At 42.6% G+C, this 22,752-nt stretch overlaps 1 protein-coding gene across 1 annotated transcript in view; it reads right to left on the minus strand.

Moving 5' to 3' along the window:
• Nucleotides 1–20,951, minus strand: part of LOC311128241 (tenascin-like) — a 44,637-nt gene extending 23,686 nt beyond the window's left edge. The window contains exons 1-2 of the mRNA XM_084160279.1: nucleotides 20,731–20,951; nucleotides 116–678 (exon numbers count right to left, since the gene is read on the minus strand). Coding sequence (XP_084016405.1) covers nucleotides 116–599 — 484 coding nt within the window. The 5' untranslated portion in view covers nucleotides 600–678; nucleotides 20,731–20,951. The remainder of the gene's footprint in view (nucleotides 1–115; nucleotides 679–20,730) is intronic.
• Between the last annotated feature and the right edge of the window lie 1,801 nt (nucleotides 20,952–22,752).

Genomic DNA, 22,752 nt, shown 5'->3' on the forward strand with positions numbered 1-22,752 from the left:
TAAGTTGAGTGAGAGCACATGATCATTTACAGCAACAACCAGGGGAGAGGAGAGGGGTTGAATGAGCCAATCAGAAGCTGGGGGTGATTAGGTTGACATGAATACAATACTGTACCTGTGACTGGCTGAGCGCTGCAGAAGCCAGTGTCTCCAGTAGTGCACTGATCTCTCAGTGTGGACAGCTCTCCCTCCAGCATCTCCAACCTGCTCAGGAGGTCCTTCAAATCCGGGAGCCCTTTGGTGCATGCACACGCCTGCTGAGGAATGTTAATGCGGTGGGTGAAAACGATCTGGTTCTGCCCATCCAGGGTATGTTCGGTGGTGTGGAGGCCTGATGGCGGAACTGCATCCTGGGGCTCAAGGCTGGTACTTCCTGGCGCATCCAGGTCCACTGAGCACAAGGAGCTAGCGGGGACGTTGATGTTGTAGACATGGTTGAAGACCACTGGCTGGTCAGCACTGGGGAGGGTTATGTTGTCTCCGCCCGGGGCTGTCAGAGTCGCCCGTTTATGCCTAAGTATTTTTCTCACTAGCCCAGCTTGGCAGAGACTGAGAAGGAGAGGCAGGAAGAGGCAGCCTAGAATGCTTTTAGTACCCATGTTTGGCTCTCTTAACTGGACTCAGCTTTAGGAATATCGGGACAAAGTCTGGCCAAATCTGGAAAACAGTGTAGGGGCCCTGGAAGGTAAACAAAAGACATTAAGTCAAAGATAACCTCAATAATGCACATGGATAACTACATTTTCACAGGGTCACTCTGGGGAGACATCCATGACTGTAAAACTTGTAAAGGCAGACAATAACCTGTGCACTCTGTGAATTACAAGGCGGTAAAAATAGATCAACAAACACTGGGGAGGGTTTTACTTCAAGTGTGCAGGCTAATGGAGGTTGTTACACTTCAACACCTGCACAGTCCAATTGCATTCTGTCTATTATATCCTAGATAACAGCACCTGTAAAACTGACAATCCTACAGTCTGACACTCAAGGCCACAACATTCCAGAGGGATGAAGTTTGAGTTGTAAAGGCGTCCAGTGTGTATGTCATTACCCCCTCTAATCAATGGCTTTCACTCAAATGTAAATGTGGAAAGATTAAAGTATTCTCTCCCTCTCTTTATTGACCTATTTCTCACAGGGTGAACACTGTCTGTATAAGTTGTGAGTGATTGACACCTAACCCTTTAGTGTATTTTCCAGCTGAGGAAAGCCACCACTGACTGTGAGCCACAGTGAGCCATAGTTGGTTACTTTTTCTCCCGCTATTTAAACCCTAATATCCGCAGATTACTTTTGCATTGCGGGACATCTTTGGAAACTATGAAGGTTTGTGAAGTGTCAGCTGGATGTTAAACGACTGTGATCAAGCTAACCACAGAACTGACAGTAATTTTAGCTGGTAATTGACTTCACAACACAAACTGAGCCCCATGTAGCTTGTTAACCCATTGGCCCTTGAAAGAGTGTTTCCTTCAAGCACCAGTGATGGAAAATGTTATGTTTGTGCTTTTCTAATAACCCATTTCTGTGTTCATGCAAGTGACTGATTGAACGTTCCTGGGAGGAATCCTCACTACCAGTATCTGCAATTTGGCAGTACACCCAGAACCTTGTTTTGAGAATGAAAGGGATATCTCAGTTTCAAGTTCTCAGCTTGGAGAGAAGAAGCCTCGTGAGGGATTGGTCGGTCACATGCATGAACCAAACGTTAATGATGAATTAAGTATGAATAATTAATAATCTAAATCATGCAAATATGACTTGTCTGTGTAAGCAGTATACAAGAGAACTAACGGGAATGCCCTGGTGGAGCTCACTTCAGACCGGTACTTTATGCATCTAAGTTTGACTGTGACCTCTCCAGCTTGCTATTAATAAACAACGATTAATTTAAGATTGACTTTGAGTGTCCCGTGTGTAGAATTTTCACGACACACCATTTCCTTGGTCCAACAATTATATATACGTCAACACTTGGCCTATGTTTTTGTCTCTCTCTGAACATGCTGACAACCCCTACTATGTGTGTTCCTGTGAAATACATTTTGTGGGCAGTCCGTTATGGCCACAATGCCCCATAGAGATTTGAAACTGCTTTGTCTCATAAAACAGCTGAAGACGTGTTTAAAGGCCCAGCGCTGACAAAAACGTGATTTTCCTGTTTTAAATTTCCACACTATGAGGTTGGAATAATACTGTGAATTTGTGAAAATGATGAACGATTCACTGAAATGTCTGTCAATTATTAGAATTTCGTTAATTTATTTTCTGTGAGCTCAATGCCCGAACTGTGCAATGTAGTAGGGAGTTGTAGTTTCCAACAGGCCAATATTCTACATAGTTTGGCGCAGAAAACATGGTAATTAACTACAATGACCATAATCCACGTACTTGTCCAGTTGCTGTGGCCAGAGATCTGTATATAATGACAAGATGCCCTGACAATGGCGGGACGGCAGGCAACAAGTTTAGGTCCAAAATAAGCCCATAGCTTATTTTGGACAGATTTTGGCGAGAGTGAAACCTCTCGCTTCACCTCTTCCTCTCTGGTGTGGGGCAGACACGAAAAGGGAGACGGAGAGAAGAGATGGAATAACACGCAATCGAGAGGGATAGAGAGCAGTTGCTTTGCGAGGTATCTCTACCCAAAAATACATGATCTAAGTGATTGATAGTTGGTATTCAGCAGTCATAAAAGTATGCCTTATTTACTTTGAAGAACTACTAAAATAGTGATTTTGTCAGACAGCACGGGCAGCAGCTCTATAAAGATGAGATGACTTAGAATGAAATAATAAAGTCATTACATAAAACAAATGTAATATACACAACTGAAATATTTTATTAAAGTAAAGTAATGTGAATAAATGATGATTCATAAGTGATAAGCAGTAATGGGCAGTCACTACCATCATGGGACTTTTATTAATTGTTTTATTCTGTGTTACAGCATTCAATCCACATAATGCATAGTGCATTTCATGTTTAATAATCTATCCAAACCGAACTCATCGCTCAGCACTACCAGGCAGTAAATTAGTTAATAGACCAATAAGATTGAGTCCAAACCTCTCTTTCAATAACAGCTCGTTTTCAGTTTTCCCCTGCCCACTCAGACCACCCCCAGACAGTCCTAGCAAAATTCTTGCTTGAGAAATTGCCATTTTAATTTATTTTGACCATTTTAATTGAAAACAATCTCAGTAGGGTACTTAATTGTTACCCAGAACGGGTAACAACGGCTGCATTGGACCTTTTAAGATATGTGTTTTAAAATAGTTTATTGATGCACCCGTAACATAATAAAAAAATCCCCATCAAAGTCTGTCAGTTTAAGATAGAGATTTTTGCATGGGCTGCGTCTCAATCCACCGCATCTGCCTATGTCGGCCTTCCGCATCTGCGGTGGAAGGTGGCCGAGCTACAGCAGTGTTTGTCAGACCGGGACATCCAAAAAATTGGTCTTCTCACGAAAACGTCTGTAGCGTCCAAATGGTTTGGCCTACAGACCGCTCTATGGAAAGGGGAGACTCTCACGAACACGATGGTGTTCTTCGTTTTGCTCCACGACCCCCACAAGTGTCACGGGACTCATCTCAAACAAACCCATACAAATGAATGGAAGTATGGAGGTAGTTTTGTGCCAACAAAAATAAGGGGTTAAATATGTGTCCAAAAAAACAAAAATATTTCCTGAGGTTTCTTACATCTCCTTGATATAGGACAGACACTTCAAAACCTTATTCCTTATGATTTATTTTTTGACTGTCTTTTTTGGATACCAAAAGTGGTCCTACAATTCTAAATCAAATAGCAAAATGATCCATGGTATGACCATATTAAAACAATTGCATATGTTAGCTTAGCAGAACATATGCACCCTGAGACCTGAAATAACTTCACCCTCTGAGCCAAAGATCCTGACCATTTCTAGTTTCATGTTGCACCTCTGTACCCATCAAAAATGAATACAAATGTAGGATCTTAATTGTATCACCCTGTTGTTGCAGGAAATGCAAACGTGTAGTGTATTCGAAGTCTACAAAGGCTTCTAAAGTTTGTAATTTCCACTTTAAAATGTCAGGCTTGATTTACCCCAACTAAAAATGCATCAACCCCTACAAAAATGTCAATTAATTATAACCCACACAATAATTTACATTTCCTGTTGCTGCAGGATTATTTGCCTGCTGTGAGAAAATGCTCAAATTAAGATCCTATCGGTATGTACCAGGCATGTTCACAGCAAATGGTAATGACAGAGGACTTTTGACACTATCCACTGTCAATATGTCTATGGACACAGCTGTGAGGCTTTTCCGAGGGCACTCTGGTCTTGGTTTTTAATAAGACAAGATAGGACAGAACTGAAGATGAGCGAGTCAGAGACGTGGGATCGTAAATCCCTTCCCTGTTTTTCTCTTTGAGTGACCTGTCACAGCACTCGGTAAAGAATCTTCCTGGGTATTTTACCCAAGTTCCTCTGACACCACGATAATTCTAGTGTCAATAAGCAGTTTGGATGGAAAATTGTGTTCCATAGGATTTATTTAGTCTTACCAGCTGTTTCATTAAATCGAGTATGCATACCCACACACATAGGGCCAGATCCTAGCTTGAGAAATGAATGTGTAAACTGAACTTGCATTAATCATGCCTTGGGAAGATGGCCAAAGACTGCAAGAAGTGGAGATCCTCTGATCCTTTGTTGCTGGTCTACGCACCAGCTGCTGTGATTGGTATGAGTGGTGCAATGGGAGCAGCAGTTTGAGTTACTTGTACATATCCCATGTTAGGATTCAGCCAATAGTCGATATTCCCACCGGCCACTGCAGATCACTCTGATGACTTCATATGCTGGACACTGGAGCCCTGTAATTTGTGGGAGACTGATTGGAAGAAACGTCAAACTGTTCTTCCCTCTCAGCGTGGAAAACAGTGATGGATGACTCTGAGTTTAGGGTTTCCAAACGTTGGGTGGGTGTGAGGGGAGACACTAATGTAGCAAGACCCTGGTTGATCCATTGAAGGTATGCCAAACCACAGGTCTGGTAGGATTGATAATGCCCAGCCTTATTTCCTAGTTCACAATAGATTGCAAATTCACTGATTTCCACTTGAACATAATAAACACTACTTGACTACAGGTTATGTTACAGCCCACATGCTTTCACAACATGCCTGACCTAAAACAGTTTGTATGTACTATAACAAGCCCCCAGATGAAGCAGAAGAAGCCTGACTGATCAATCAATATTATAATGGCTATCAACTCCCTACAGGTTTTAAAATAATTGAAAAGAAAACATCAATTTTCTGCATATCCCATCAGTGATACGTATCACAGTAGACTCTGCAAAGTTGACAGCTCAAATGGCAAGGGAACGAGGGTTCACGCGGAGTGGAAAGGTGGCACGCCAGACCTGTAGAGATGAGCCAACACATGTCAGCTCACTATACACTCTCTCACCTCTTTGCAGAAAGATCATTCCAGAGCATCTATTTTGCTACACTCTGGTTTCAGTGGAAATAAAGTTACAGCCGGCCCATGGCTCAGTCGGTAGTACACCTGTGATGGCTATTCCAGTGCTCCTTTTCCATTCCCACCCTATCTGCCTCTCAAATGTCTTCCTCCCACTGTCTTGCAATGTCATGAGTTAGCCATTTCTCCCCACTCAGTCATTAAGGACTCATTGTTTGGGTGATGATTTCCCCTTACAAAAAATGTATCAACCCCTACAAAAATGTATATTAATTGTAATCAACATAATAATTCACATTTCCTGTTTTAGCAAACTGGCTCAAATTAAGATCCTACACCTGTATTCTTTCATCTAAGACTCTTGATTTACGGCCTCTGTGGATGATGAGTGGACCACATGTACATACTTTCCTAATTTGCATGTCCTTAATACCCAGAAATTCCAGAGTTTAGCAACTGACAGCTTTTAGATTAACTGTTTGATGGGATGTAATCTAAATTGGTTGCTTTTCTTGAAAGGGTTAGGAGTTTGTGTTGGCTGACCTCTTCCCTGGTGAGGGTAATAGGGGTGGAAAGGGTAGTATGCAGCAAATTTGAGATTTTTAACAAATGTAACACCACCATAGTGTGTATGTCACGCACCGAAATTGTGTTAAACTATCATTTTTCAAAGTGTTGATAAACTAACACCACAAGAGTGTTGGGCCCCTAACACCATGGGTGTTGAAAATTCAGACTTAAATTAACACTTTATTAGAGCTGATGTTGTAACACTTTCTCAGTGTTAGGGAATCAACACCTGTGGTGTTACAGTAACAATTTTTTACATACACACAACACACACACACATGCCGAGAACACATACACAAACACACGCATACCGACACAACACAAACATACATATAGTTGAAGTCGGAAGTTTACATACACCTTAGTCAAATACATTTAAACTCTGTTTTTCACAATTCCTGACATTTAATCCTAGTAAAAATTCCCTGTCTTAGGTCAGTTAGGATCACCACTTTATTTTAAGAATGTGAAATGTCAGAATAATAGTAGAGAGAATGATTTATTTCAGCTTTAATATATTTAATTACATTCCCAGTGGGTCAGAAGTTTACATACACTCAATTAGTATTTGGTAGCATTGCCTTTAAATTGTTTATCTTGGTCAAACGTTTCGGGTAGCCTTCCACAAGCTTCCCACAATAAGTTGGGTGAATTTTGGCCCATTCCTCCTGACAGAGCTGGTGTAACTGAGTCAGGTTTGTAGGCCTCCTTGCTCGCACACGCCTTTTCAGTTCTGCCCACAAAGGGTTTTGTGATGGCCACTCCAATAGCTTGACTTTGTTGTCCTTAAGCCATTTTGCCACAACTTTGGAAGTATGCTTGGGGTCATTGTCCATTTGGAAGACCCATTTGCGACCAAGCTTTAACTTCCTGACTGATGTCTTGAGATGTTGCTTCAATATATCCACATAACTTTCCTTCCTCATGATGCCATCTATTTTGTGAAGTGCACCAGTCCCTCCTGCAGTAAAGCACCCCCACAACATGATTCTGCCACCCCTGTGCTTCACGGTTGGGATGGTGTTCTTTGGCTAGCAAGCTACCCCCTTTTTCCTCCAAACATAACGATGGTCATTATGGCCAAACAGTTATATTTTTGTTTAATCAGACCAGAGGACATTTCTCCAAAAAGTACGATCTTTGTCCCCATGTGCAGTTGCAAACCGTAGTCTGGCTTTTTTATGGCGGTTTTGGAGAAGTGGCTTCTTCCTTGCTGAGTGGCCTTTCAGGTTATGTCGATATAGGACTCGTTTTACTGTGGATATAGATACTTTTGTACCTGTTTCCTCCAGCATCTTCACAAGGTCCTTTGCTGTTGTTCTGGGATTGATTTGCACTTTTTACACCAAAGTACGTTCATCTCTAAGAGACAGAACGCGTCTCCTTCCTGAGCGGTATGACGGCTGCGTGGTCCCATGGTGTTTATACTTGCGTACTATTGTTTGTACAGATGAACGTGGTACCTTCAGGCATTTGGAAATTGCTCCCAAGAATGAACCAGACTTGTGGAGATCTACATTCTTTTTCTGAGGTCTTGGCTGATTTCTTTTGATTTTCCCATGATGTCAAGCAAAGAGACACTGAATTTGAAGGTAGGCCTTGAAATACATCCACAGGTACACCTCCAATTGACTCAAATGATGTCAATTAGCCTATCAGAAGCTTCTAAAGCCATGACATAATTTTCTGGAATTTTCCAAGCTGTTTAAAGGCACAGTCAACTTAGTGTATGTAAACTTCTGATCCACTGGAATTGTGATACAGTGAATTATAAGTGAAATAATCTGTCTGTAAACAATTGTTGGAAAAATTACTTGTGCCATGCACAAAGTAGATGTTCTAACCGACTTGCCAAAATTATATTTTGTGAACAAGAAATTTGTGGAGTGGGTGAAAAACGAGTTTTAATGACTCCAACCTAAGTGTATGTAAACTTCCGACTTCAACTGTACACTGCGCACACACACTCACACACAAACACTTTTACACTCATCATTTGCTGCTGCTACTCTGTTCTTTATTTTACACTTATAATCTATCCGGATGCCTAGTCACTTTATCCTGCCTTCATATGCATTTACCCCTGCACATTGATCTGGTACTGGAACTCCCTGTATATAGCTCCGTTCTTGTGTGTTTTATTCCTTGTGTCTTACTATCATTTTTTAACTCTGCATCGTTGGGAAGGGCTTGTAAGCAAGCATTTCATGATTAAATCTACCCCCTTTGTATTTGGAGCATGTGACAAATAAAATCTGATTTATATAATTCCTATTGGAATCGAGCCAGTGTTAGGATATCCAACAATTGGAACTTTTAATTACCCTCAATCTGCAGATAGAAAGACTGTCAAGGTAGGGAAGACTGATAAATGAGACTACCTAAACCATCTAAACTGGAACAACCATCTCAATAACGGGTGAAATAAGTCCAACCACTTACAGATTGGATTAGTTTAGAAACATTTGTTATTTATCTTTGTGTAGTATAAGATACATGAATCAATCAATGTGCATGCAGAAACATATATATTAAAACAAACTAATCTAAAAAGCAACATGCAACAAAACCTGCTGGGAAATTTGGTATTGAGACCCCTCCCATGTCATTTTTACTCAAAATTAACGGTAATTAACTCGATTCAGTTGAGCAACAACAACCCCAACTGGTGATGATTCCACTGTGATTCAAATAACACTTCATGTATTCACCGCAGGTGGTGTCAATTTCAATCCCACTGGTGTTAACCCCACTAGAATCAACACTCAGACATAACACAACACTTTTTACCTCAACACCGAGATTTTAACATCCGCAAATTTGCTGTGTAATTATGAAATGGGGAAATCCAAATGATAGGATTTCATTCATGAGTTGTATCAGAAGTGTGTGGTTTTGCTGTGTTTGTGTATGAAATTCGAGAGCAGCTGGGAGGTTTTCCCTGTCTTTGGTCCTAATCTCTTGGCGATTATGAGAGGATGAGTAAAAAAAAGCAGTAACGTTTAAGTGTGTGTGTGTGTGTGGACTTGTTTAAATATTTAACCAGAAGTCCCCACAAGAATAGTAAACAAACAACATTTTGACCAACTGGGGACATTTTGCTAGTCCCCACGAGGTCAAATGCTATTTCTAGGGGGTTTAGGGTAAAGGTTAGAATTAGTGTTAGGGTTAGAATTACGTTAAGGGTTAGGGTTAAGAGCTAGGGTTAGTTTTAGGGTTAGGATTAGGAGCTAGGGTTAGGGTTAAGGTTAGGTTTTTGGGTGAAGGTTAGGGTTAGGGTTAGGGTAAGAGTACGGGTTAGGGTTAGGGTAAGAGTACGGGTTAGGGTTAGGGTTAGGGTAAGAGTACGGGTTAGGGTTAGGGTTAGGTTTAGGGTTAGGGGTTAGGGAAAATAGCATTTTGAATGGGACAGAATTGTGTGTCCCCACAAGATTAGCTGTACAAGACTGTGTGTGTTTTGGGTTGGAAGTGTCTGCAGAGATAAAGATGTAACAGATTCAATTTCTACCTGCTAGGAAATAATCTAAGTGGAAGGTTTGAAGTTAACTGCAAGAGATGTTCAGAAATATTGATGATATTCACAGATACTAAAAAATCCAGAACAAAAGATAATGATTAGTTTGAGTTATATATTTTGGGCACCCATCTGCGATTTCAGGGACACGTAATTCAGATTCAGAATGGGGTTGATCAAGGACATCCCCTTTCACCATGGGACTTAGGGAGACATTTGTTAGAGAGAAAAAAGAAATATCAGTGTTTTCATAAATACAGAATTACTGTAGCTTTATAACTTTTTCCCCGTCCTGGCGTGGAACTGTGAACTTTTCCACATGGAAAAGGGGGACGAGGAATGTTGGCCCTAGATTCGAGACATCTGTTTTGCCTAGTCCAAGACCAAGGCATTACTGCATGCGTCATACTGTATGTCCAGACTGGGGCAGCCTTTGCTCAGACACTTTAGCAATTAGCTAAATTGCCGCTGAAGCTTAAGACCCGCCCCCACGGAAATGTAATTAGTATAATGAAAAAATGAATGGAAGTATATATGGAGACTGTTTAGTGCCAAAAATAAGGAGTTAAATACAGTGTTAGACTCTAGGGGGATATTATTAATTAAATACATAATTCTTCCCACACAGCAATAAATACATATTCATTAATATGCTGTTGAGTTTCTTTATGTCTCAGACTGTAAATATTATTTTGTTGAGCAAATTAATCAAAATGTGCAGTTTTATAGGCCAAGAAAAAATGTCAGCTTGTCCAAAATAACAGTTGGTCAACACAACACAACACAAAAAGGGCTTCACAGGCAAGGATATTGCTGCTAGTAAGATTGCACCTAAATCAACCATTTATCGGCTCATCAAGAACTTCAAGGAGAGAGGTTCAATTGTTGTGAAGAAGGCTTCAGGGCGCCCAAGAAAGTCCAGCAAGCGCCAGGACCGTCTCATAAAGTTGATTTAGCTGCGGGATCGGGGCACCACCAGTGCAGAGCTTGCTCAGGAATGGCAGCAGGCAGGTGTGAGTGCATCTGCACGCACAGTGAGGCGAAGACTTTTGGAGGATGGCCTGGTGTCAAGAAGGGCAGCGAGGAAGTCACTTCTCTCCAGGAAAAACATCAGGGACAGATTGATATTCTGCAAAAGGTACAGGGATTGGACTGCTGAGGACTGGGGTAAAGTCATTTTCTCTGATGAATCCCCTTTCCGATTGTTTGGGGCATCCGGAAAAAAGCTTGTCCGGAGAAGACAAGGTGAGCGCTACCATCAGTCCTGTGTCATGCCAACAGTAAAGCATCTTGAGACCATTCATGTGTGGGGTTGCTTCTCAGCCAAGGGAGTGGGCTCACTCACAATTCTGCCTAAGAACACAGCCATGAATAAAGAATGGTACCAACACATCCTCCGAGAGCAACTTCTCCCAACCATCCAAGAACAGTTTGGTGACGAACAATGCCTTTTCCAGCATGATGGAGCACCTTGCCATAAGGCAAAAGTGATAACTAAGTGGCTCTGGGAACAAAACATCGACATTTTTGGTCCATGGCCAGGAAACTCCCCAGACCTTAATCCAATTGAGAACTTGTGGTCAATCCTCAAGAGACAAACAAAAACCCACAAATTCTGACAAACTCCAAGCATTGATTATGCAAGAATGGGCTGCCATCAGTCAGGATGTGGCCCAGAAGTTAATTGACAGCATGCCAGGGCGGATTGCAGAGGTCTTGAAAAAGAAGGGTCAACACTGCAAATATTGACTCTTTGCATACACTTAATGTAATTGTCAATAAAAGCCTTTGACACTTATGGAATGCTTGTAATTATACTTCAGTATACGATAGTAACATCTGACAAAAATATCTAAAAACACTGAAGCAGCAAACTTTGTGAAGACCAAAACTTTTGACCATGACTGTACACTGTAACCATGGTTAGTCTTTTGTATCTCTAACTCTACAATTCATTGATTCCATTGGAAGCTGAGAGGGGAAAGTTCTCTCTGCCACTATCACTCATCACTACCACCTACACACAGACACAGTAAACTGATGTCGAATATCCCCTCTAGTGACAAAAGACAATGAAGTCAGTATGATTTGGTGTCTATAGTGTCTTCAGTTCTCGCTCTATAATTCATAACACCATATCCATGGGAACTGTTGGAGTGAAGCGCGGCAGGGTGTACCTCTTATGGAAAACAGTCTCAAAACTCCCGTCTCGGAGGCGTAAACAGCATGTCAGGACTTCCCGGTCTGTGCCAGACACAGCCGTCGATCCTGCACATCTGCTTGTTTGCTCATTTCGTTTTTTCCTTGGGATTTTTTATTTTCCGTTAATGGGAATGGGAAGGGCTGATTGTCCAAGCTGCTGGAACAGCTGGGGAACCTTTCCACTTAGTGGGTGAGAGTGAAGTGAGTGCAATACCTGAGGTCCTGAGGTGACTTGTTGGTTCACACACACACATACATACACAAATTCACACACACACATGCACAGACACGTTATCATGCAGTTGCATGCACACACACAGATCTCTCCCTCATGTGAACCATAACCCACACACACCATAATTTTCATTAGACCGTATCCCTCCGTCTGCATTCAGATAAACGTAGGTATTACTAAATGGTTGTGCCTGGTTTTCTGTTGTAAAAATAATTGCGATGCCAATAAGTAGTAGTAAACTTAAACTCTGCCTCGCCCTGAGTTTGAGATATGGCATGCATTGCAGGGTCATATGTTTCCTATATGATCTGTATTGTCACATTGCGTTCACAGCGCCTACTGCACAATGCGATAGAAAGCCTTCACTCCACCTCTGAATTGTATCAATTACCAAAGATCCACAAGATAATACTACAAACGAGTGACAAAATAATATAGAAGCTCGACTGTAATTGACAATAATTAGGATGCCGTTGAATAATCACATTGCCTCATACGTTTTGTTTGAGTAGCGTGTGAGTTTTTATACTTGGCAGGATATCGCAGCAGATTTACTACTGCCTCATTGGCAGATCCCCAAGAAAGTAAGAACAGTGAATAAAAAAGCTGGACATTTTCACAGGCCGTATGGAGCCATCTGCACCCCGAGTCCCACACGCAACTCGTTACACACCCCGTCTAGACGCCCCAGAAGATTTATAGTGCAAAGCCTGATATCAAAGTCTGTATGCGCTCCCTGACACAGATCCTGCATATGTAGGCAATAACCCCTCAAATAAAATCAAGTCCATCATCAGTCGATCAATCCACATGAGTATTGCAATCATGTTTTTCCATACAGTGATGTCATTCTGTTATTCAATAGGATGTGGATCAAAGGTTCTGGGTTAGTTCTCTGGTAAAGCTACAGCAGATAAAGAGTAGAGAAGGGTCAGATTAATTCAAATGGCGATTTTCACCTGAGTTGTGTTCGCCTGAAACTACATGTTGAACAATAGTTTGATAGGGTACATACAGTTGGACTAGACATGATTCCACTTGAACAAAAATGAAAATAACCACTTGCCAAATTTTTTGGGGGTCATGTAACAGAAAGATGTACATTTTTATATGATCTGTAAAGATAACCAGAAAGAAACTGCATATTTGAGGTGTCACGTTATACCTCTTCTCTCCTCTCTACTGAGTGGAGGTCAAAATGAGAGGACACTTACACGCCCATGACAGAGGCCTGTCCAGCCACACATCCCCCACACCAATCCCACCCCAACAGAGGCCTGTCCTCTTCTCACTGTTAAGCAGCCCCATAGCAGAGGAGCCATAAAGCATCTGCACCCTCTACCTCATGACCCAGACTGGGACAAAGTAGTAACTAACAGATGTCCCATGCAAAACGCTCTACGTGCAAGAGATGACCGCTTCTTTCTGATCTTTGTGTTTTGGGGGGAGTGTGACTCCACAGTTAACAGTTTTTCTCAATGCTTGATCGTGTTACATGGCAGTTGGGATTTTCATGTTAAAGGTTGACAGCAATGATGATTTAAATTTACGAAGTAGCTAACTTATTTTACTTATTACAAGTGGATTGATTACAAGTAAGATTAGTTTAGAATACTGCTGACAACAGTTACTGCGTAAGTAGTCTCGCGTTGCTGTACCTCCAAAATCACGTCGTTGTCACGCTTCCTTTGGAGGTCTGGAGAAATTTGTATTGCAAAAGCGGTTTGAATGGTCTGCTGGCTCCCAGCAGCAATATTTTAATTGGATGTTACATTTCAAGAACCCTCCCCCCACAAACCCATTGAAGGGGGTGGTACATGTTATGTTCGTCACTGTATTCCGACCGGGTAGGACACATTTTGTAGAAAGTTGTTCCGTACGCTAGCTAGTTTGCAACATTGTAGAAAATGGAAGAACATATGGATGAAAAATGTAATTATGTTTTGCCAGAAGTGTGCTCTATACACAAAATCGAATCGATGAAGGCATTACAACTCCTCTGCTTGAACACTCTACTAAAGAAAAGAGACGTTTTGGTGTGTCTAGTCTACCTACAAGCTATGGTAAAAGTTTAGTGTATCAAGTGTGGCCGACAATTTATTGAAATTTAAAGTGGAGTAATCGATGGTAAAAGTAGTTTCTCCACTGATGTCAATCATCAAGTATCAAATCAATTGTATTTGTTACATGCACCAAATACAACAGGTGTAGACTTTACAGTGAAATACTTACTTACGAGCCCTTAACCAACAATGCAGTTTTAAGAAAATAAGAGTTAAGAAAAATATTTACTAAATAAACGTAAAGTAAAAAATATAAGAGCAACAATAAAATAACAATAACGAGGCTATATACAGGGGGTACCGGTACCGAGGCAATGTGCAGGGATACAGGTTAGTCCTACCAACGAAGATTACGGTTATCCTACCTATGGGACACTAAAAACTGTAATATGTTTCACGAGTCGTGGCTGAACGACGACATGGACAACATACAGCTAGCGGGCTATACGCTACATCGGCAGGATAGAACGGCTGACTCCGGTAAGACAAGGGGTCTGTGTATATTTGTAAACAACAGCTGGTGCACAAAATCAAATACTAAGGAAGTCTCGAGGTTTTGCTCGCCTGAGGTAGAGTATCTTATGATAAGCTGTAGACCACACTATTTACCAAGAGAGTTTTCATCTATATTTTTCATAGCTGTCTATTTACCACCACAAACCAATGCTGGCATTAAGATTGCACTGAATGAGCTGTAAAAGGCCATAAGTGAACAGGAAAACGCTCATCCAGAGGCAGCGCTCCTAGTGGCCAGGGACTTTAATGCAGGGAAACTTAAATCCGTTCTACCTCATCTCTACCAGCATGTTAAATGTGCAACCAGAGGAAAAAAACTCTAGACCACCTTTACTCCACACACAGAGACGCATACGAAGCTCTCCCTCGCCCTCCATTTGGCAAATCTGACCATAACTCTATCCTCCTGATTCCTGCTTATAAGCAAAAACTAAAGCAGGAAGCACCAGTGACTTGGTTAATAAAAAAGTGGTCAGATGACGCAGATGCTAAGCTACAGGACTGTTTTGCTAGCACAGACTGGAACATGTTCCGGGATTCTTCAGATAGCATTGAGGAGTACACCACATCAGTCACTGGCTTCATCAATAAGTGCATTGATGATGTCGTCCCCACAGTGACCGTACGTACATACCCCAACCAGAAGCCATAGATTACAGGCAACATCCGCACTGAGCTAAATGGTAGAGCTGCCGCTTTCAAGGAGCGGGACTCTAACCCGGATGCTTATAAGAAATCCCGCTATGCCCTCCAACGAACCATCAAACAGGCAAAGAGTCAATACAGGACTAAGATTGAATCGTACTACACCGGCTCTGACGCTCGTCGGATGTGGCAGGGCTTGAAAACTATTACAGACTACAAAGGGAAGCACAGCCGCGAGCTGCCCAGTGACACAAGACTTCCAGACGAGCTAAACCACTTCTATGCTCGCTTTGAGGCAAGCAACACTGAAGCATGCATGAGAGCACCAGCTGTTCCGGATGACTATGTGATCACGCTCTCCGTAGCCGATGTGAGTAAGACTTTTAAGCAGGTCAACAGAAGGCCTCAGGGCCAGACCGATTACCAGGACGTGTACTCCGAGCATGTGCTGACCAACTGGCAAGTGTCTTCACTGACATTTTCAACATGTTCCTGACTGAGTCTGTAATACCAACATGTTTCAAGCAGACCACCATAGTCCCCGTGCCCAAGGACACTAAGATAACCTGCCTAAATGACTACCGACCCGTAGCACTGACGTCTGTAGCCATGAAGTGCTTTGAAAGGCTGGTCATGGCTCACATCAACACCATTATCCCAGAAACCCTAGACCCACTCCAATTTGCATACCGCCCCAACAGATCCACAGATGATGCAATCTCTATTGCACTCCACACTGCCCTTTCCCACCTGGACAAGAGGAACACCTACGTGAGAATGCTATTCATTGACTACAGCTCAGCATTCAACAACATAGTGCCCTCAAAGCTCATCACTAAGCTAAGGATACTGGGACTAAACACCTCCCTCTGCAACTGGATCCTGGACTTCCTGACGGGCCACCCCCAGGTGGTAAGGGTAGGTAACAACACATCTGCCACACTGATCCTCAACACGGGGGCCCCTCAGGGGTGCGTGCTCAGTCCCCTCCTGTACTCCCTGTTCACCCATGACTGCATGGCCAGGCACGACTCCAACACCATCAGTAAGTTTGCCGACGACACAACAGTGGTAGGCCTGATCACCGACAATGATGAGACAGCCTATAGGGAGGAGGTCAGAGACCTGGCAGTGTAGTGCCAGGATAACAACCTCTTCCTCAACGTGACCAAGACAAAGGAGATGATTGTGGACTACAGGAAAAAAAAGAGGACTGAGCACGCCCCCATTCTCATCGACGGGGCTGTAGTGGAACAGGTTGAGAGCTTCAAGTTCCTTGGTGTCCACATCACCAACGAACTATCATGGTCCAAACACACCAAGACCGTCGTGAAGAGGGCACTACAAAGCCTATTCCCCCTCAGGAGACTGAAAAGATTTGGGTCCTCAGATCCTCAAAAAAGTCTACAGCTGCACCATCGAGAGCATCCTGACTGGTTGCATCACCGCCTGGTATGGCAACTGCTCGGCCTCCAACCGCAAGGCACTACAGAGGGTAGTGCGTACGGCCCAGTACATCACTGGGGCCAAGCTTCCTGCCATCCAGGACCTCTATACCAGGCGGTGTCAGAGGAAGGCCCTCAAAATTGTCAAATACTCCAGCTACCCTAGTCATGGACTATTCTCTCTGCTACCGCACGGCAAGCGGTACCGGAGTGCCAAGTGTAGGTCCAAAAGACTTCTCAACAGCTTCTACCCCCAGGCCATAAGACTCCTGAACAGCTAATCATGGCTACCCAGACTATTTGCACTGCCCCCCCACCCCCACCCCCCACCACATCTTGTTGTTTTATTTTACTTTTTTATTAAAAAATAAATGCACTGTTGGTTAAGAGCTGTAAGTAAGCATTTCACTGTAATGTCTGCACCTGTTGTATTCGGCGCATGTGGCCAATAACATTTGATTTGATTTGATTTGAGCACGCACCCTTGAGGGGCCCCCGTGTGGAGGATCAGCGTGGCAGATGGCAGACACTCCTTGAAAGCGGCAGCTCTACCCTTCCCAGTGCGGAAGTTGCCTGTAATCCATGGCTTCTGGTTGAGGTATGTACGTATGGTCACTGTGGGGACGACTTGATCAATGCACTTATTGATGAAGCAAGTGACTGATGTGGTGCACTCCTTAATGCCATCAGAAGGATCCCGGAATATATTCCAGTCTGTGCTAGCAAAACAGTCCTGTAGCTTAGCATCTGCGTCATCTGACCACTTCTTTATTGACCGAGTCACTGGTGCTTCCTGCCTTAGTTTTTGCTTGTAATCAGGAATCAGGAGGATAGAGTAATGGTCAGATTTGCCAAATGGAGGGTGAGGGAGAGCTTTGTACCGCTCTGTGTGTGGAGTAAAGGTGGTCTAGAGTTTTTTTTTCCTCTGGTTGCACATTTAACATGCTTGTAGAAATTAGGTAAAACGGATTTAAGTTTCCCTGCATTATAGTCCCTGGCCACTAGGAGCGCCACCTCTGGATGAGCGTTTTCCTGTTTGCTTATGGCCTTATACAGCTCATTGAGTGCAGTCTTAGTGCCAGCAAATGGCTGCATGAGGTCTGTCTGCTCTCCAATGGTCCTGGTGACTTTCTGTGCAAAGTCAAACTGAACATGGGCCTCTTGATGTTGGATGAGGTCTTTTGTGAAGCGCACATGGTGTTCGAGGTTCTTGCATCAAATACTTTGGTATTGCTCTGGGCCAATTACCTTGAAGACATATACCAATTATTTCCAAAGGACGTCTAAGTCACTGTGACTTTGTACCAGAAGTAGTTGTAACAGTGATCTTAAATAAAAGCAAAATACGGTTTTAATATCTGAGACTGACGTCATGCATTATGCAACACATTTGCAATGATAAAGTTTGTGTACTGTATGTGCCACATAAAATGATCGTCATCAGTTACTTCATTGTCAAGGGAAAAAACGAACTACACTCTTAGAAAAAAGGGTTCCAAAAGGGTTCTTCAACTGTCCCCATAGGAGAACCCTTTTTGGTTCCAGGTAGAACCATTTTGGGTTTCATGTAGAACCCTTTTGGGTTCCATGTAAATAAATAAGCCATTTAGCAGACGCTTTTATCCAAAGCGACTTACAGTCATGCGTGCATACATTTTTTTGTGTATGGGTGGTCCCGGGGATCGAACCCACTACCTTGGCGTTACAAGCGCCGTGCTCTACCAGCTGAGCTACAGAGGACCACTATGTGGAAAGGGTTCTACATGGAACCAAAAAGGGTTCTTCAAAGGGTTCTCCTATGGGGACAGCCGAAGAACCCTTTTAAGTTGTAGATAGCACACTTTTTTTTCTAAGAGTGTATGTATAAATTATCTAGGCTACAATTGTCACTATGATCAACTGAAGATATTACAAATGTGAGCCTGTAGGACATGTGCAACACTGTTTTTGACCTATATGTTAAGTCTATGAAGAGTGTAATGATTGATACTGGGATAATAAACAAACAAACAAAAGTTCACCTGTAGATGCATGGCCTATTGCATTGACAAAGGTTAGCTGTAGATAGCTATGTTGTTTGAAGGTAGAGCACTTACTTTAACTATGCAGTGATCACGTTTGTTGTTGTCAGTTACAGCTGATGATGCACCAAAAACTGGTGCTTGTAACAGTTGCATTCCTATATCTGGTGGCTTTTCTAACAGACACTCTTTTGGTAATTCTGGGGGTCGAGACAGCCGCGGCACATTTTTTCGTTCTAACTCTAGAATTTGCTCTTTACCTCACAAAACAGCCGATTCTTTCCACGTCATTGGCACTTATTTTATTTTTGAGTAGAAGATTGCGACAGGAGCCACATATTGCTTTTGAAAACCCATCCCTCAGCGTGACAGGTCCCGTTATCTCTTTTAAAGCCAGTGCGTAGTCCGGTCACAATAAATACTTTTTACCTTGCAAAAGGTTATGTTTGTTCCTGTTACAGTCGTACAGTTCACCACAAACACGGCAGACATCAACATATTATTATTATTTAATTTTTTGAATCTGCGATTTCACAGTCATCTTCACGCACTATTGCACCTACGACACTAATCTAGTGAGCACCTCAGCCCAAGCAAGGCATTTGATTGGTTTGACGTGTTGTGAGGCGTCACTGATTTACACTGTGTTCCCACCCCTTTTTAGCTGATTTTGTGCCATGGACTTCCCCAGGCTTCCCATTTAGAGAAGCCTGGTTCTCCAAGAGGCTACTGTGTAAGTTACACATAGGCCTAAAGTATTGTCCATCGTGACCACAGAGTGTAAACCTTATGAAAATCAACCACTCACACAGCATGGGGTGAGATTTCAATTAAGCAGAGCAAATGGATTCAGAAATAAATGGACAAGCACTGTGCCTGTTTTATCTCATTACTCACACTGGAAAAGGCTGCATCAACAGCTGCTGTTCCTGCTGTGTAATATCCTTCATAGAAAACTCATATAAAACGAGACCATAATTGCGTTTATTCACCAGACCGAGAAAAACCTCCAGAAACCTGGGGGGGGGACACTTCCTCAATTACCCACACACACACATCTCTGCATGTCTCACACACAGACATACACACACACACATCGCTGCACCTTTCACAGACATAAGAATACACATATACACAGACACACACACACCTTCCTCTTTTGAAAAGCACACTGTCCAGTCAGTTCACTAATCTACAGTCTGGCAAAATTGGAAAAATCTTTTTGGCTTCATGCCGTTCAGACATCATACTTAGGCTCTAAGCCCTTTAGCCCCAGGTGACCAAAGAGGTGGATGACTCCTCCACATGTTCTATCACTCATGAGTCATTCAACCCACCTAATGCTCTCCTCGCTCTGTCTGTCTCCCAATCCTCCATCTCTATCACACAGACCCAGCCTTGGGTCAAACTGGTAAACTCAGAAGTTGCAGCATGCATGAAGTATGTTAATATCGTTCCCTATAAACCATAATTGGTTCCCTTTAGCGACTCAGCAAAGCTGAGCAATGAGAGCCATCTGTCGCTAAATAAAGAATGAAGCCTGGCAGAGGGAGAGCGATGAAGCTGCAGTTGTTGGATAAGTATTATCATTGCATTCTCCTGCTTCTTGCCCATTTATTTCGAAAGTATATTGGCTTCATAGAATGCATTAATTCATTTGGTATGATAAACTCATTATTCCACATCTGTTTATTCATAGTTCATGCACACTTTATTCAATTACCTGGATGTCAAAATGAATTAGACAATTTAATTGAGTATGATATGAACGGTTTGACCTTAATAACTAAAGAAGTTTTAAAAAAATTTTTATCAGGAACAATGAACCCCATTAAATGTAAGTGTCACAAGGTATGATCACGTCATCAATAATCACAATTGACTGTCAAGAAGACTGACAAAATCTCAACATTTCCAATTTCAAAATATGGACACAGTAATCATTATAGTGATTGTCTAAATAGCATGCAACAACTAATTCAAAGATCCAAGATCAGTTTCATCCAGGTAAATAAATGAATCTCTCATTCTTACCTTTAGCAGACCAGACCGTTTAGAGCTACTCCACCAGCTCACACGAATTGCCTCGTTGGAACCCAGCAGATTCAATAAAGGGGGATGAAAGGATGTCCACCTTGAAGCCTGTTCCGCAACTTCTCTCCTTGTGTTCCAACCTGATGACACTTCTGTTCCGAAAAGCCCCTCTGCCACTGATAGCTCAGGTGCCTGCTCTCCTCACCTAGAGTCTACAGAGGATCCGAGCTAGAAAGAGAGTGGGAAAGAAAGAGAGAGGAGGATAAAATGCCTTTTAAACTGAGAGAGAAGCCTTCTGGTCAGACCCCCATTCCTCAACTACAGCCCTTAAATAGCCACCACTTTCCCTCCCTCCCTCCCTCCCTCCCTCCCTCCCTCCCTCCCTCCCTCCCTCCCTCTTTCTTACTGTTGGAGTTAGCTGGGCTGCTGCATTAAGTGGGATGTCGTTGTTCTTACTGGAAACTCATTACAAAGAGTGAAAGAGAGGGAGAGAGTCTGTATCTGAGAGAGAAAATTAGAGGGAGCAAGACAGAGGATGGCAAAAAATAGGGAGAACAGTCACAGTAAAGCGGTAGAGTGGTACTCCTGTATGAGCCAAGTTAGTCAAAATTCAACCTGGTAGCAAACACATAAGGGGCTAAAAGAATCAGCTCTCACGTGTCTGATTAATATCAAAGACACAAAGCAACACATCTATGAATGCATGATGGACTTCCATTCAGTAGGTTGAGACTCCCGTAGAGAGTCCCTACACATGACACACCAACTGCCCCTTGACCTCTGACAAAGCAGGGCTTTCAATGGCGCCATGGCAACTGGTGCCAATTCGCTTTTGACCACAGGTCTCAACTATGTCCCTGTGATAACTAAGTCCCTACAGTCATCTGTTGGCCATCTTAACCCAGGTTCCCCAGACAAAATAGACTTGGGGTGAGACAGCCAGCCTCCCTGCCATCCATCACTCTCCTTACACAGGCAAATCCTTAGACAGACAGACGGACAGAGAGACCGAGAGAGGGAGAGACACACACATGCATGCACGTGTATTCACACACACACACAAGGCGGCAGACAAGGCTGATTCTCCCACTGAAACTACACCCACAGCTCATCTTCTCCCTCCACAATCTCTGTTACACAGTAAAGTACTGGGTGGCTGCAGTCAGCTGAAGGAACTTTTGTCAAGGTTGTGTGTAGCTTGCTAAATAAGAGTTAATGAACTTCAAACTTGAAATAATGCAGAAATGCTGCAGAATGGCTGATACCTGATTCTGGCTATATTCCCCACCACATTTCAGGTCAGTATTTGGGACTATTGAGTCGCATTTTCATTCAAGACAAGTGTATATGACTCATTCCATAATGACAAAAGCATATGGTGAGTAGCTGCCCCTTATAAAACAACCCAATTCTATCAGAGGACAAAATTATGGGGGATTTTCTCCCCTCGTCATCTCTGGTCCTGACCGATGCGTTTTATCTCTGACAGAGTTACACTTTCATTTGTTTAACAGATGCTGTGAGGCTGAAAAAGGCAGGAAACAGACACATTTTTTGTCGTTGTGTCGAAGCATCAGGGAATGGGGCAAAAGCAGAGTTTATGGGAACATGAGTGGTGTTTGGTGTCAGTGATTTGAGCTGTAAAATACAAACCCGCAAACCCCATATACTGTAAAAGTCCACATCCGATGGACACAGTTAGTAGACATGTAAATGCTGGTGAGATCACATGCCATAAGAACAGTATAGTATTTTAACTGTAGACTTAGCTTTAGGGGGTCCCCTTAGTTCATTTATACCATATGTTTATGAAACCCTCAGGAGGGAGGCATAGGAAAAAGGAGGATGAAATATTTTTACTCTTGTATTGAGTGGACACCTCTCATCATAATCCACTCTTATACAGTGGCTTGCGAAAGTATTCAACCCCCTTTTCAAACCCCTATCTTGTTGTAATTTTTTTTCATTTCACTTCACCAATTCGGACTATTTTGTGTATGTCCATTACAATAAAAATCCATT

The sequence above is a fragment of the Coregonus lavaretus genome (assembly GCF_964263955.1).
Source record: "Coregonus lavaretus genome assembly, chromosome: 4".
NCBI lineage: Eukaryota > Metazoa > Chordata > Actinopteri > Salmoniformes > Salmonidae > Coregonus > Coregonus lavaretus.